We start from the raw sequence: 17863 nt of genomic DNA on the forward strand, positions 1-17863 counted from the left end.
TATTTGTCAATGTCCCCTTTATAATCTCTTGAGAAAAGAGTTGTATGATAAAATTTAGATAAGTTGTAAAATTTTCGAAATGTTAAACGCAAGTGCCAAGTTTAATTGGCTTTTTATTGAAGAAAACCTAGAGGTATTGAAAATTATTGCAATTTATATTAATAAATGTTTTGAACTCATAAAGCTATCAATATAGTACAGATATGTTTTTATTTAACCCATTGAAAATATTTGCCTGTTGATATTAAATATATAATTGTTATGCTTTTTTTTACTAATATGTGTATGGCTCTGATCTGGCTGTTGTTTAAGATCTTAGAATTGAGATAATTATATTCATATTTATATATGATTATCAAAATTATTGTGTCAATTATCTAAATCATTGTAATAAATTACTTTGCTCTTCATGGGCCCTTTAATTGGAATAGAAATATCTTATCCATCTTATCTTATCTTATTCATCGGGAAAAGTTGTTTTTTACGAGTTTGAATCTTATTTTAATGATAAATGCATTTTCTACCCATGAAGCTATTTTATATTGCCGATGTGCACGCCATGCTAGATTCATTTCAATCGTATTGGTAGTCTGTCTCCTATGAAGGAAGGAATAAGTCCGGGAAAAGACGAGCATTTTGGTTTCCATAGGAATGCCGACTGTGTTATAAAAAACACGGTAAACAAACGTCACAAATATGTTGTACAGATAGTATAATGCTGTTAAGAAAAGGAAAAAAAAACGGGACTCTTGATGATGTCAGTTTCAGAGGAACTTTTTGTTTCAATCAGTGTAATTTCAATAGGAAAGTTTTTTATACTATTGCACGAGGAGATTGGCTAGGATTACAGTGGTGTAGCAAGGTTCAGTTGGCAGAGCACACGCGCAAAGTGGACTCACAAGGAGCGAGCGGCCCAGTAGCTCTGAGGATTTAGATACTTAAGAAAGCAAACCATATTGTATTTCTTTCCTTTTCTAGCAGTCCCTCTGGTTTTTTGTACCATTTTGTTCTTTTCTAAAATTGTCTGTATTGACGAGCTTAATTATATCTTTACAGATGGATATGAATGTTGGATTGCTGGTCGACAATTTACTTATAAACACATCATTATGATCAAGCTATCCTTGATGGATTGACGGATCGATGATTGATATCCAGTGGCAACTATTACGTGCATATCAAGACTAGAACATGTTATTATGGTATGAATACAAATTAAATAGACAGACACGTTTAATCGGATTTTAAATGCTAGTTCACGAGGTAACAGTCCACAAAACTCCGAGCCGATTATTTTTTGCTATAACTCTTTAAATGACACGTGCTTAACGGAGAAGTAGCAAATACCAATTTCCATGTCAATGGTTTCACCCGGAATCGACCCACGACTAATCGCACTTGAGGCAAGCAAGCTACCACGAGTCCACCGAATCTGCATGGTTTTTACCCCCTGGAAGACACAAAAGAACTTGCTAGCACCATACCACTGAGTAATTGACTAATTTCTTGCAAACATGCAGTACAAACATATTTTGACCCTTTCATAGAGACGTGTTGTTGACAATGTTAAAGTCTTCAGTTATAACGTGGTCAACCGGAATATGTGAATTGGAAACTTGCACTAGTTTAATCAGAAATACTAAGTAAGCCGAAACATGATATTAATTGAGTTTTTTTTCTATTCCTTATTGATTGGTACGAGGCTTAAATTGCTGTATTGGCATGAGGTTAAATTCATGTCCAATTGACTTCTCCGGTCCGTTTGCAAATCTCGTGCTATCGGGAGCTGCCCCTTTGTCTCTGTGGGATGTATAAATACTCAGCAACGTCCGACCGATATTGGAACTTTAAACCCGATACTTGGGGTAGAGAGAGGGATACGCTATTTGCACTTCAAAGAACGTTTGCTACAACTCTTTGACGGTCCGTATGTGGCATGTGGTAAGACTAACTCGCTTCCCTATCTAACATATCCTCATTTTCCAGTGGCAGTTCAAGTGTCCCGCCCTTCATCTCATCCGAAAACGTAGTATTGTATAAATGTGTTTTCGTCAAAGATATACATGCGATATTTGCCACTGGGTGTTCAGATTTGAAGTATCATTCAGAAGATTGTTTACGAACTGGTAAAACTAGGAAACAGTTTAAAGGTTTTGCGTATATATATAATGCTGAAAACCAGTTTTACTATAGGATTTGACTGAAAGGTTACGCATTGTTTGGCTACTTCAATAGTTTCGTCATACAGAGGACAATGTGCAAATTTTAAAAACACGAATGAAGGTTCGGCATTCATCGTCACACGTTGAGTCATACCTTTCATTTTACCAACATATCCCAATCTGCAAAGGTTACACTGCAATTCGTAAACAATCCAAATCAATGACGAATTGAGTATCTTTTAAATCAACATTTTACATGTACTGTAGTTTGGAAATATGCGGTGCGTTTAGACATTTAGTCCAAAAATATCTTGAAGCTGATTGGACACGACAGCGTGACATGAATATGAATTATTCCAGTTTAGTTGTTTGTTGCATCTGAGATAGACAACTGTTATTCCAGACGACACATTTATTGTTCTTGATGACGTCTTTGACAGACCTTATCACCAGTGACGACTCACACTAATAAAGTGTCACAGAAAACAGCGAAACCAAGAATTTTACTAAATGAAGTTTATTTACAAGTTTACAAAAAACACGGTTCTCCAAAAAAAAAAAATTATACTTTCAAACAATGCATGGTTTATCTCCGACTATCTCAATATAAAAACTGAAAGCAGTTTAAATTGCAAATACATATCCCATTCTTATCAAGCAGTATTCCATACTTCGAAAGTCACCTAGACTGTGTCTGTGCTCTGTACATATGTATGTTGCTCAGTTTACCTCGACAGAGCCAGAGAGCACCTGCTGATGGCGTTGGAGAGCTGATTTGAAGCTATCTACTGGCTTAGCCTATTATATATATATATTCTTCCAGCTGGTTCTAATGAACCAAAGTCTTAACGAAGAATAAGTTCAAAATATTGACTAAAAAATTCAGCCTGACTTAGTACTAACTAATTCCTCCATAAGACCAGAAAAAAGATAGTATTCGTTTGCCGAGTTGAAAAATTAAAACAGTCGGTTATCTTTGTTTTATTTAGTGTAAATTGCATGTGTAACCATTAATGATAACATTTTGATTTGTCCATAAATAAGCATGGGGCGAAAGATTATGTGGTGAGTAAAGACTGTTAAAAATATGGATTCTCTTCGTCTCTATCCCCGTACTGATGGAGATCCGTGAAAAATGTCACAATGGAGTGGCGAACAGTCAGTTGCAGAATATGGGGATTTGCAGGTAAATTAATTTAAAAATAAGTTCAATATACTTGTAATATGATTTATTAGGGTATGGTGTACAATACTAATCTAGAGAAATGATTACTATTCAAAATTGTCAACCCATAAAAGTCATTTCCCTGAGGGCGCAGCCAAAAGTGAAATAATTTTAGGGTTGACCTATTTTGATGTTCATCGCTTCTAAGGGGACATAATGGTTTTATTATACTTTTAAGAATTCTTTTTGTATCTTAGAATTTCTTGTTTGACCATTCAGAACCAAGGTAAACTTTTTGTTAAATATTGATGGCCCTGATAAGGGCCAATTGTTAAGCCAACTTAAGGGCTATCCTTGGCACTATATAAATTTCCAAACTTGTTTCCTAGTCACTAGATGGACAGTTCTGACCTAGCCATTGTTTTGATGGGGAAAATAGGGTATTCATGGGTGAATAATCATGATAATAGGGTTTCTTAATATTCATCATGTGCATCGCACATTGTTAATTTTTAGTTATTCTCCATCAGACAAACAAGATGATTTTTAGATCTACAAAAATGACAATATGACCAAACAATTGGATGACACCTTAAAGAGTTATTGTCCTTAAAAGTTAACTGATGATTTTTATTCATATTTTTTTTTTTGCATTTTGGGCAAAATTTGTAGTAGTTAAAGAGAAACTGTAAACATAAAAAATGATCAGCAATACAACATCAACAACAAGATATTTTAATTATCTACTAATCTGTTATGTTGGAGAGTGGCCAAATTATGTAACAATGGCATTGTTCAGGATGAAATTCATTTTTATCTTCAATGTCCATCACTTAGAACTGAAAGGTCCAGTTTCATTTTAGATTTGTCTTTTAAATTTACTAATTTTAAAATTTTTAATTACCAATCAAAATTTATATGGTTGATGTCAAATGAAGATCCTATTGTTAATAATATAATGATAAAATTAATAGATAGTTTAATAAAGACTAGAAGAGAAAAATTAAGTAATAAGACATGAGTGGCCCCAGCTCTTCCTTCAATAATACAACGGTACTGATTGTGTTCACTCGCTCATTATCTTTGGGAATACACTGTGTTTGTTGTCTCCCTTTTCCAAATAGTTTTAGTTTTATTGTAATTTTTCAATAAAAAAATCATCACAATTATTTGTACACTTTGAATTAAACTGTAATTGTTCTGCTCCTCTGGGCATCTTGATTGACAAATAAAATTGGTGTTGTTGTAACAGTTGTACAATAGTATGATGAGCAGAGGATCCCTATTGATTTAAAAGTCACTGGCTTTAGTTACTAAACATAGACTGACATTTTTGCAGTAAAGTGGATATTATTGGTGCTAAACCTTACATGGATACATTTGGTTACACTTAAAGAAAATATCACGGTTTATTTTGATGTCACTAGGTATAAGGTCAAGGTCATAGTTACTAAAAACAAATTTACTCTCTGAAATCATAACAGAAAAAATCCTATCTAAAACATGAAAAGCAGAAAAATATTAATTTCATAAAAACATAATGAATGTATTGGAAATAAATTATTTTCTTACTCAACAGATATAAAAAATCCATGATCATGATGATAAAACACTTGTAAACAGATAAATTTAATTGTATTTAAACAAAAAAAAACAACTCAAGTTCTTTTTCGCTCTATATTATTTGCTTATTTTTTTAAAGCTTATTACCATGATTACAGTAGAATTTTAGGGTTTTTTTCTTATTTTCTTCCACCATAAATATAAGACTCAGATAAGGAAAAGGGCAGTGATCTTGTTCTTCAGAAAATTGCACAAATCAGTGCCAAAAACAATAAACCTCTGGACTCACTTGAAAAAAGTCCTAACGAGAACCCTACAGTGTGAAACTTCAAATTGTATCAGTGTCAATTGGCATAAGACATGCTCTTACTTGCATGGAGTCAAAAAAGTTACTAAAAGAGCCGTCAAAGCTACCAGGCTTATTATTCAGTATGCCCAGCATGTATTTTGTATGTGCATATGTATATTTACTCGTCAGTCATTCAGTGGAGCTTGAATCAAAACAGTTGGCCAATCAACTATGATGTTGAAGAACCTTGAAAAAAAAATTCAGAATAAGAAGTAAAAAGAAATGAATATATTAAAGATCTGAAATCAACACCAAACGCATAGACGAAATACAGAAGTTGAAAAGAACACAACGGGTGATTCTAAACTTGATGATGATGATATTTCTCCATGAATGCTGGTTATTGCATGTGGGTAATTCACTCCGAAATGTTTCTCTGTATATTCAATACATGATAAATGATACAGGGCTGTACATCAGCAATCAATATATTTAACTGGGATTGACTCTACACCAACAAGGGTGATTTTTACGTACAAACATTGTAAAGAGAGGATGTAAAAATCAATATTGATTTTTAGATACATGTATAAATGTACAGTATGATGTATATATGGGTGTATTGTTTTACATTACAGGCAAGTGCAATGGCAGTGGACTGCACTGGACAATTTGCTGTCTTGGCTGGGTAAGTACTTAGACTTGATGATATAGATTTGATGTTTTGTCTCACTTTCGATGAATATTACAGAAAGCGAGGCATACTTGGCATAGGGATGCTAATCATGTAGCAGCAACAAGGAAAGTGTAAACTGTTCAAATTTAGCTTTACATTTCATAAGGTACAATAGAAAAATCTAGAAGAGCTGAATACTTTAACTTTTTGATCTGCAGTTTCTGTCTGGCATGTATCCATTGTCCTTGACCTCATTTTCATGGTTCAGTGGTATAAGATAAGATATTTTTATTTCCAATTATGGGCATAAATTTCTCACGAAGTGATTTTGCAAGCGCTTGTCACTTTCGTAATTTGCAAAACTGTTTTCAAAATGAAAGTATTTCAAATCAATTTCGTCACTTAAATTTGGAAAGTGTAAAAATATTTTCGCATGAAAATGCTATACTACCTGTCTACATGTTTCTGACAAGTTTATGACCCTCAGCTAATTAACATTTACAACAGGTGTTATAAAGTTGTGATTACAGCTAATCCGCTTATCGCCATCGGATGGGTAACTAATCCGGTTAATTATTTTCCCCAGTAAAGTTAGTCAGTCTGCATTTTAATTTCAATATTTCTCAAGGCCAACGACCACAATTTGCAGTTCGTTTGTCGTAGTTTCGTCGTTTGAACAAAATAGTTTTTCCCCGGACAGTTTGCATTTTAATTTCAATATATCTAAAACGATCATAATTTGCAGTCCGTTTGTCGTAGTTTCTTCAAATGATCGTATTTTCGTCATTTTTGATATAAACGTTCAATTTCGATTAAAAAGATAGAATTTTATTCAAAACAATCAGAAATGTTTTCATGTTAAAAACTTCCATCATCATCAACGAGTCAAACAGGTGCTTCTTTTAGGAATGTCCCCTGAAACTGATTGAAGTATAACTTTGAACTAGATTTTCAGATCTTATATCCTAATCTTCATATTTTAGTGACACATCAGTCAAATCATGCAATTACTGCCTAGTAAATTGATGCCTTAGTCCTTCAAAGTCTGACAAAGATGTATAGCTAGTAATATGCATACATCCTTGGTCCCTTGCTGTTACCCAAAATAATGTTGATTTTCATCTCGCGCAAAAGTGACTAAAGCCCTCATCATCCTAGCTTAAACCCTGCTCACTTAACATAAGTTATTGGATGACAACATAACAGTCACTACATGTATATTTGGTAATTTGGATCCTTGCAAGGTCTACATGTCTGCCAGACAAGGTTCACCTGACTTTGACCTCATTTTATGAATGGGTGACCTCATTTGCACAGTTAATTGGTCAACGTTAATTATTTTGTGGTTATGACTGTTTCTCAGATATATACTACACATGTATAATCAATAAGTCAGCTATATTTGATTTATGAAATGATCATAAGGTGAACATGTTTGTCTGCCAAGGTTCGTTTGTTACTTAAAGTTTTTTTCTGGATTTGTGATGTTTAGTTTATGTGATACTTGTTACAATGTATGAAAACCAAATCAGTAAAGCAGGTAAGACATTTCAGCTATTAACTGTTGTTTTTAGATTCTCATCAACTGTCAAGAAAAAGATTGACGTAGAATTCTATATATATATTATTTACATTCAATTTTAATATTCAACCCTGTATTTATAAATCATCGCTAAAATATCAAACCTGACCATTAATAACTTGACTGAATCTCAAGTGAACTACATATATCTATATCTATATATATATATAGCTTACACCTTTGTGAAATGTGATTTTATATATTCAAAGCTTTAATAGTACAAGTACAAGTATCGTTTTTTTCTACAACATTTAGAAAATATGGTAATCACTGTTCATATTGGTAGAAAATTCCAATGAAGATTTGAAATGGATAACTTTTTTTTCTAGATGGAAAGTTCAAATGTTACACTTATCCAAAATGAAGTCATTAGCTATTTGGTTAATGATCAGATTGCTTCAATATCGTGAGGACGCTGTTTTAGTTGACATTAACTTGTATTTACTTACTGTTCTCTTTTTTGTAGCCGTAAAGTGATGACCTTGGTAGATTTAGACAATCCAACTGATAGAGTAACAAAATTGACAAGACAAAGTAAATTTGATATAAGTTGTGTACAGTGGCACCCCTATCCTGTTTGTGGAGACCTATTTGCTACAGCTGTAAGTTTGTTAGTTTTGTTCATAGTCTGCTTCAACCAGTTTTAAGATATATTGAGATCTAATTTATGATTGAATGGAAAAACTAATGTATCCAATGCATTTACTGAACAGTTGATCATTTCAAGGATTTTAAATTTCATGATTTTTAGGGCCAAACCTGTTAGTAGGGATTTATTTCATATTTTTCTTGTCCATGATTTTATTCCTCTTTAAATGTCAATTTTACCTTAGGGGATATTTCATGTTTTTTTCTTATTCACGTAAAAAACAAAAAATAAATCTTTAAGTGGCCTTTTGGTGATTCTTATGACGACATGTGACTGTTATCTATGATACATATATACTTTTTATATATTTTTTCTAATATTATATGCAATCTTTCTGTGAAGTTTCAGTTACATTTTTTGCATTTGTTTCACCATATTATATAAAGATATTGTAATTGAAGGATAATGTTGTTATTTTCAGTGTAACCAGAGATTAGATTTATTTTCTTGGACGAGTTATGGAAATATCAATCAGAAATGTTCTATGAGAGGACACTCCAGAACTGTCAGGTATTTTTTCTTGGACTTAGAGATGATAATGATACAGAACCATATTAGTGATCTAGTGATATAAGAAAATTTAAAAATGGTATTATTAATATTACCAATAAGACAACCATCCACCAGAGACCACATGATGTTGATTTAATCAACTATAGGTCACTGTACAGCCCTCAACAATGAGCAAAACCCAAACCGTAAAGGAAGCTATAATTGGCCCTGATTTGGCAAAATGTAAGACATTTCAACTTTTCAAGTAAGAAAACCAACTGCCTGATTTATGTTCACTACAATAAAAATAAACAAATATGATAAAACCTACCAACGACAACCACTTATTTACAGGCTCCTGACTTAGGACAGGCACATGTATAGAATGTGCCAGTGTTAAACAAAACATGTTAACAAACTCTTGTAACATGCTTGTCTTAAGTAAGGGAAGTTATGGGTTAGAATTCCATCTGGGTCAAATCAAAGACTTTAAAAATTGTTATTTGCTGCTTCCCTGCTTAACACATGACAGTTAAGAGTAAGAGCAAAGATTGATCAGAAAAATTTGTCTTGTTAGCAAGCATATTGAAAATTAGGATCATTGTGTCCTAGTACAAAGCAGGGTATCTGCATGTTGCATTAATAAGATATCCTCTTGACAATGCATGTTATATTTGCTGCCATCAATTAATTGATTAATATTGATACCTACCTACCTACCTAGTCCTTGTTATGCCCGGAGGCACAAAGGGGAAAGACTAGATCTTTGCACTCATCTCTGTTCTGTGCTCTCTTTTCTATCTCGCCCCAATAATGAAGACCGTGACTGGAATATAATTTCTGAAGATAAAATCTTGAACACTCAAGCTTTGAAAAATAATTTTGATATGCTTTATAACATAGTGATATTAGAAGTTAAATGCTATTAATTCAAGACATTTTTTGGCTTGATTTGTATGGTGCATATAAAATTCTGCCTAAATTTTTGATGTTTTTAAAATCCTACTATCATTCCAAATGTTTGCAATCGACTCATTCTAAATGCTGACAACAATTTGAAAAATAAACTATATACTTTTCAACATGGAGATACAAGATTCAAAACATCTTTAAAATGCATACAATAGTTGTTGTGATAAAATGTTTTAATTGTGTGTTGGAGAATTCTAGAAAAAATAATTACCGGTATCATATGGAAAATTGAACCCATGGAAAATTGAACCTTGGGTGATTTTCCATAGCGGGAAATTGAAACCCCCATGAAAAATTGAACACACCTCTATAGACCTCATATTTTCAAATTGTCATAGCTATTTAAACTACTTTATATAGTTATAATGTTTAACCTAATGTACATTTGACATTTATTTAAAGGAAATACAGGGGGTTAAATTTTCCATGGGGGTTGGGTTCAACTTCCCACTATGGAAAATTGACCCTGGGTTTAATTTTCCATATTAGATTTTGACCCCGGGTTCAATTTCCAATATTACACCTGTGTTAATAGACCAATTTGAAACTTGTGATTGCAGTAATTGGTAAATTGTCTAAGTTTGTTTTCATCTTTGTAAATATTTTAAGGATTTGAATTTTTTTCAGTGATTTAGATTGGTCTCCTTTTGATGTTAACATAATTGCTTCCTGTTCTGTGGACTCTTACACACATTTGTGGGATATCAGGTATTTGACAATAGTTGTTAGAAATACTTTATTTATGTGACTGTTTTCTTGAACAGAAAAATTTCCTATGTATTTAATGTTTTGGAGGTTCACCAAGGAGACAGCAACCAAAAAACACAAAAAGGACATCTATAAGACAACATATAAGATTGTATCTCAAGTTCTAAAGCACACTGTGTCAATATAGAATAAATAGCTTTGACAGAAACTACCAAAAATCAACAACATCATTACAGCATTTAACTCAATCACTTTGTAACAAACATGTCATCAGCCCAGCACCTATCCCCCTCCCTGAAAAAATAATCAAATAAAATCTTTCATTCAATAAACAGAATCTTCTTTGCAAGCAAGTTAAAAACTCACTAAAGTACAGATTTTTTGTTGTTGTTGAGTAGCTGTATCATTGATGTATACCAGACTTATGCTTTAATTCATATACAGTATCCTGTAAAAAGATCTAAAAAAAAAATACCATCCCTGCAACCATTGTATATGGTTAACACTCATCATCATCTTCAGCTTAACTCTTCAAAAAACCTCAAAATGTTATCACAATAAATAAGAAAACATCACCCAAAGGATTTCAATTACTCACAATCTTATTGCAACTAATTGAATATGCTTAGAAGACAAAAATCATTTGGGATTTGGGAAAAGAAAAAAAAAAGGAAATTTGTGTTGATAAATGATGGGCCTGTTTTATTATCAAGCAACATATATGATGGGTTCTCCATGAAATTATGAGGCTGTTGTTAGAACATTTAGATATTGAAGAAAGGATTTTATAAACTTACAATTAATAATTTGATTTTGTTGCCTTACAGGGATCCAAAGAAACCAGCAAATTCATTTCAGACAGTAGGTAAGTGATGTATCACTATAATAAACATATAAACATATAATTATATATATATATAAAAGGTTATCATTATGAGAGGTGTATTAAATGAAAAAAAAAAGAGAAAAAAACCATGGACCGATTCATGCTAACAACAATAAACAAAAACAATTATGACAGCTAATAACCAATTATAAACACTGCATTATAGGCTCTTGTCTTGGGACAGGAACGCAAAGAAAGAGGCTTGGGTTATACAGATTTCAGTTTGTTCAACCCTCCCCTTTCTTTGGTCAGTGGTTAACAGTCCAACGATAGGACAAACCTAGAAAATCCGTTGAAAAAGACTTCTCATCAAAATTGGTATTAAGCTCAAACAAACAACCAACAAAAGGACAAAAGACTCAAAGTTCCAGAGGACTTGCAGTTACTGAAAGTGTTGAAAGTTCAATTTCAACTGATAGGTCAATATTTGTATTATTCTATCAATATTACACACAGCCAAGACAATATCTGTGTTAACAGTTTAGTTGTTTTGCTTTAATGCATACTAAGTCAAGGAAAAAATAAAAATTTACTTCATATTTGACACTTTAAAAGGCTAATTATAAAGTCTACAGAAAATTTAAGAGTGCTTTCAGTGTTTATTTCTTAAATGCTAATACTTTTTTGTTTATAGGAAAAATTCAGATCATGGCAAAGAACGATAAAAATTTGTCTTTATTTCTGAGGTTTACTAAAATAAGGAATAAATCAGTATTAACATAGAGCATTAATGATAGATTGTGACATTATGTTTTCTTTATCTTTATTTCCATAAACATGATAAACACTAAATCACTTGCTGTTTATTGTTAATAGCTGGAGCATCTCAAGTGAAATGGAACAAAGTGACTAATAACTTATTTGCTACAACACATGAAGGAGATGTAAGGCTGTGGGATCCAAGAGTAAGTTATCAGTGTAGATTTATAGATTATTGAAATAAGGATATAGCATTGATGCATTGCTGTTTTACAGGCAAAACAAATAAATATGTGTCAAATATCCAGATATGAGCTGGAGTCATTTAATGTTTTTTCCAGATATTTGGAAATCTGATTTTTAAATCAAATCTTCTTTATAGGTCAAAGTTTTTTAGAAAAAATGCCTGTGGTAAAACAACGGCTGCTTTGTGAAAAGGCAATGACAACACATTATCCTCCTTCCCTATATCACCCTGCTCAGCTGCTCTGTATTCTCGTATCATGGCTTTGAGATGTGAGCAGACATTATCAGTGATGTAACAATGTCTGAGGTAGAAGTTATGAGCGGCATCACAATGTGTGAGAAGACATTATCAATCTTACTTTCGTCAAGCGTAATACTGTTTAAAGGAGGGAGAAAAGAACAGTGATAGAAAGATAAACAGGTTATTGGGTTTTTACACAGTGATATTGTAAAATATCAGCCACTCGACACAATGTAAAGCTTTTTTGCTCGCTCACTGCACTTACTTACCAAAAAGATTTACATTGTGGCTCGTGGCTGATATTTTACGATATCACTGTGTAGAAAACCAAATTAGCTGTACATATCAACACAAAGTGTCAAAATTTAACATAAAAATTCAACATTAAAATGAACAACAAGCCTGGCATTACAACCTCTGTTCCAGGATAAATGGTTTACAATATTACTGTATCAGTTATTTAAAGGAATCCAGTAAAAAACCACATAATTGTTGTAATAGGAAATGATTAAAAAGATATTTAACAAAAAATGCATGCATCTACAAAAGAGGGAGAAAAGGGGACTGTCTTGAAGGTTATTTTCATTAGCTCTATATCTGTAATTATATTTAATCAAAACTACATTTTGAAATTAATTTATTATTCATATTTCTTTATGCTATATGTTCTGACACCCCTAGGTATGTGCACTACTTATATTCTTCAGACATTCTGGTCATTTTCCTATATATTTGCATTTAGATGGCAGATATCAAACTGATAAGATCTCCTTGGATGATAATAGTATTGTGTTGTTGTTTTTTAGAAGGGAAGTTCACCACTTCAATATATAGCTGCTCATTTATCAAAGATCCATGGTTTAGACTGGAGTCCAGAAAGTGAGACAAACTTTGCAACCTCAAGCCAGGATGGTACTGTCAAAGTGAGTGTGTAAAAATTAGGATGTACGAAAAAAAATAAGCATATAATGTTCTTAGGTCGTTTTGCTAAAATGCTACTTGTCAATTATTGACATCACTTGGTGATATTAAGGATATTTGTGGTGAAAATTCCCTAGAGACCACCCAAGCCAACATATCACATTTTACATGATAATTAATTAAATCTTACTATTTTTATCACCTAATTTACTTAGATAAGGGCATAACAATCAATTTAGAGTAACCTTTCAAGTAAGGAAAAGAGCAGATATGTATTGTTCAACATTTTTAATAAAAGATATAGCAACGAAATATTTTTGTAGAGTATTGTCAAAAGATATTATGCAATATCATTTATAAATGGTAACAATAATGGTTATTGAACATTTGCAATTTTTTCGTTTTGAATGTTTTGCCAGTTATTTCATGCATACTTGTGAATGTCAGCCTTTGTATAATATAAATAAAATCACAAGCTACTGCAATATAATATTCTAAAATATATATAAGCATGATTTTTGTATGTATAATTTCAGTTTTGGGATTCTTCCAACCCTCGTCAGAGTAAAGGTGTCATTACATCAGGTTCACCGGTATGGAGAGCTAGGTACACAGTAAGTTCTATCTAAACATTAGCTTCCTCCAACCCATGTCAGAGTGTCATTACATCAGGTTCTCCTATATTGAGAGCTAGGTACACAGTTAGTTCTTTATAAACATTAGCTTCCTCCAACCCTTGTCAGAGTGTCATTACATCAGGTTCTCCTGTATGGAGAGCTAGGTACACAGTAAGTTCTTTATAAACATTGGCTTCCTCCAACCCTTGTCAGAGTGTCATTACATCAGGTTCTCCTGTATGGAGAGCTAGGTACACAGTAAGTACTTTATAAACATTGGCTTCCTCTAACCCTTGTCAGAGTGTCATTACATCAGGTTCTCCTGTATGGAGAGCTAGGTACACAGTAAGTTCTTTATAAACATAAGCTTCCTCCAACCCTTGTCAGAGTGTCATTACATCAGGTTCTCCTGTATGGAGAGCTAGGTACACAGTAAGTTCTTTATAAACATTAGCTTCCTCCAACCCTTGTCAGAGTGTCATTACATCAGGTTCTCCTGTATGGAGAGCTAGGTACACCGTAAGTTTTATCTAAACATTGACACTGTGTTACTAGACAATAAATGTATAAGTTTTGGGTTGTTGGACTTGTGACTTCAAAATTTCAGCACATTAAATAAAAGGAAAAGTTATACTGTATCTCTTGTATTTTGATACATATAATTTTGTTTTTTACACACAGGTAATAAAATACAATAAATATTCTTGTAGCCATTTGGACATGGACTAATAACAGCTGTTGTCCCCCAACTAAGAAGAGGAGAAAACTCTCTATATTTGTGGAATTTTGAAAATTATGTAGCACCAGTACATCAGTTTGTCGGACATCAAGATGTTATTTTAGAATTTGAATGGAGAAAACAAGCAGAAGGTAATTTTAAAAGTGGAAATATTTTATTTGATTAATATTATATTTATACATATCCTTCTGCAATACTCAAATTATCTGGATTTTTGCTGAAGATTGACCTTCAAGGGGGCCTCAATGGCTGAGTGGTCTTAGTAGTTCATCTATTTTATCACTAGCTTATCAACACTGAGGTTGTGAGATCGAACCCAGAATATGGCAGGTGTGTTTGTACCCTGCATGGTAGGTGTGTTTGACTCCAATCTTAATTGACTAGGATTGCCAGTTTTCCTGTTGAAGGTCTTGGTTTTCTATCGGCACTCCGACTTCTTTCACCAAAAAAAATTGGCACCCATTAAAAATAGCCAAAAGTGCTGAAAGTGGCATTAAACACCAAATTTCAATCAATCCAAAAGTATGTTCAGGTGAGGGATCAGAGTCATTGATATTGGCAAATAACATGAGACAGTAAAATAAATGAAAAGTGAATCACTAATTTTGAAATTCATTTTTTTTAAATTATTATTAAATAACCAAGAAATATTCTGTATTTATTCAGACCCCTGCTGATTCAGTATTTCGTCACGGAGAAATTAGCTGAAAACAATCTTGACTATTTCTACCTCAGCCATGTTGGGATTGTGGTAACTGCAGTTACCACGATCAGTTTAACACCAGTGATTTCATGAAAAGGAATGTATTCATGATTATTTTTAATAGATTTTCCTGTATTTCAAATGTTTTTTTCTTAGTTAATTAACTTTATTAAGTTAATTTGACAGAGACAATGAAATTCAAAGTACATTTTATTGTTTCTTTTTATTAATAAAGGTCTCAAGGACTATCATCTTGTCACATGGTCCAAAGATCAAAGTTTAAGGATATGGAAAATAGACCAACACTTACAAAAGGTAATTGTAAAACTCCATCTTTGGAAATTATTGTATGCATAAATTTTTGCTTTTTTTTATCAATAGATAAATTGTGAGGCTTTGCATGAAAATCAGCTTACAAATAATGCAATCAGAAATGTGAGTTCTAATTAAAACAATATCAATCGTCAAATTTTTGCAATAATATAAATTTCACAAACATTTTTTAATTTAAGTAGCAATAAATTGATACCATGATGTGATACTGTGATTAATTTTTGCTTCAAAACAATATTAGGTATGCATGCTAAAATTGTTTAGCATCTGAAAAAGTTGATACAATAAAAAAATAAGAAGATTTGGTATGATTGCCGATAAGACAACTCTCCACCAGAGACTAATTTATATAGAATTTTAAATAACTATAGGTCACCGAATGGCCTTCAACATTAAGGAAAACCCATGAGTTGGTTCAGTTTTTATCATTTCATAAATTAAGAAAAAACAGTGTTCTTTAATGCATTGTACTTTAGAGATATCAAGTTCAGCAATGTGGTATACTTTAATACATCATACACGACATTTTTTACATGAATGTTAAATTCTAGTTTTCCATGAATTAACAATTAAATATATTACATGCATTCTAGTACACATAATTTGAAAAAATAAAAAAGGATCTGACATGGTATTTAATTTTCTGTCTTATAACTTGACGTCTTTGTGTTATCAAATGAAAATGAAAAATTGGATTGTAATTACTGTGGACTTATTATTAAGCGTTGTATACTATTTCTAGTTGATTTTTGTTGATACAGGTAAACCACGAAATTAAATGTTCAATGAAGTACAAATTTTCTATAGGCCTGCATGCTGACTTCGGCAAAACCACAAAATCAAATATCCATGAAAATAAAATTGTTCCTCAATCCCCACAAAAAAAAATTAATCAAAAGTTTGAAAAAACTATATTGATAATGTTCAAAAATATCTTTCTGATTACAAATATTTATATTGGTATGTTTTCAGATTAATATTTATAATTTTTTTCTTGAAAATTACCAGTTATGTGGTCAAGATGTTGGTGATATTAGTGATTCTTCAGAAAGTGAAAGCACATCATTACCCTACGACACCAATGGATCCAGTCCTCCAAAAGACCAAGAACATGATTTTCAGAGACAGATGTCAGCTAGTCCTGAAGTATACCCTGGTCAGAAGCCCCGAACTTTAGAACAGGAGTTTTTGATGGTCAATGTAGCTATAGATAATGTTAGAGTAGATGAGGTAATTGAATAAAGACACAGTATTTAAGTCACATCTTTCTATTGTTGTTGCTGAAGAGGTTTTTGTTTGAGATCCTCTACTCTATAAAGTAGGTAGTATAAAAGTATAATTGATTGATTGATTGTTGGTTGCTTAACGTCCAGTGGCAAATATTTCATGCATATTCAGGACGAGAACAAGTTCACAATAAATACAATAGGTAGGTTCTGTAATAGATTAAGGGATTAAGGTCGGAGAAATTTAGACTGCCACGGGAAATGAGGGTATATTGGATAGGGACAGAAATTAAGCCTTGCAACAGGTCACCTACGGACCCCTCAAAGAGTTGTTGCAAGGGTTCTTAACGTGCAAAGAACCTGGCACTTTCTTTACACGAGGCATTGGATTTAACGTCCCCATTCTGACCCGACGTGGCTGCAAATTTGTACATCCAGCACAGCCAAACGGACGCCCCACTTTAGCACAGGTTTTACTGTTGGTCGGAGGAAGACCAATGGTGACCATACTTCTATTCCCCAGTCTCCCTTGGGGGGTATAAAAGTATAACAAAAATACCGAACTCCAAGGGGAAGTCTTTTAAAAATTGACAAAATCAAATGCTATCAACCAACGGAACGAGTGAAAAACAACTGTCATATACCTGACTTGGTACAGGAACTTTCCAAAGAAAATGGTGGGTTAAACTTGGTTTTATAGCTAGCTTAACCTCCAAATCAAATGATGATTAATATAGCCATTGATTATGTCTGTAATGATGGGGGATATTTAGTTGAATTGATATACTTCAAGTCACAGACTATTTAAGTCTTTGCATAAAAATATCTTTTAGAGAAATCCTAAATAAGGATGCTTTCTCATTTCAAACAAGCTGTTTTTATTTTAAATTTTCATATTCTGTACTTGTAAAATACCACACAGCCTGTTCCATTTCAACAATGATAGTTCATAGATGTTTCCCTAAAAAAATTGGGTTTCTCTCCATAGAAGTAA

General features: G+C 32.6%; 1 protein-coding gene across 8 annotated transcripts in view; it reads left to right on the plus strand.

The window, feature by feature from the left end:
• The first annotated feature begins 3253 nt into the window (after nt 1-3253).
• LOC127702222 (GATOR complex protein WDR59-like) overlaps nt 3254-17863 on the plus strand; it is a 66119-nt gene continuing 51509 nt past the window's right edge. For 7 of the 8 annotated variants that reach the window (XR_007982328.1, XR_007982329.1, XM_052206326.1 and 4 more), the window contains exons 1-12: nt 3265-3348; nt 5818-5867; nt 7904-8039; nt 8508-8596; nt 10178-10258; nt 11086-11123; nt 11961-12049; nt 13137-13253; nt 13788-13865; nt 14579-14738; nt 15546-15625; nt 16652-16873. Coding sequence is in view for 6 of the 8 variants with exons in the window: in XM_052206326.1 (XP_052062286.1) it covers nt 3298-3348; nt 5818-5867; nt 7904-8039; nt 8508-8596; nt 10178-10258; nt 11086-11123; nt 11961-12049; nt 13137-13253; nt 13788-13865; nt 14579-14738; nt 15546-15625; nt 16652-16873 (1191 nt within the window). In the remaining 2 variants the exon portion in view is untranslated. Of the gene's footprint in view, nt 3349-5817; nt 5868-7903; nt 8040-8507; nt 8597-10177; nt 10259-11085; nt 11124-11960; nt 12050-13136; nt 13254-13787; nt 13866-14578; nt 14739-15545; nt 15626-16651; nt 16874-17863 lie in introns of all 8 variants that reach the window. The other variant, XM_052206325.1, reaches the window with a different exon arrangement.

The sequence above is a fragment of the Mytilus californianus genome, unplaced genomic scaffold, assembly GCF_021869535.1.
Source record: "Mytilus californianus isolate M0D057914Y unplaced genomic scaffold, xbMytCali1.0.p SCAF_5, whole genome shotgun sequence".
Lineage (NCBI taxonomy): Eukaryota > Metazoa > Mollusca > Bivalvia > Mytilida > Mytilidae > Mytilus > Mytilus californianus.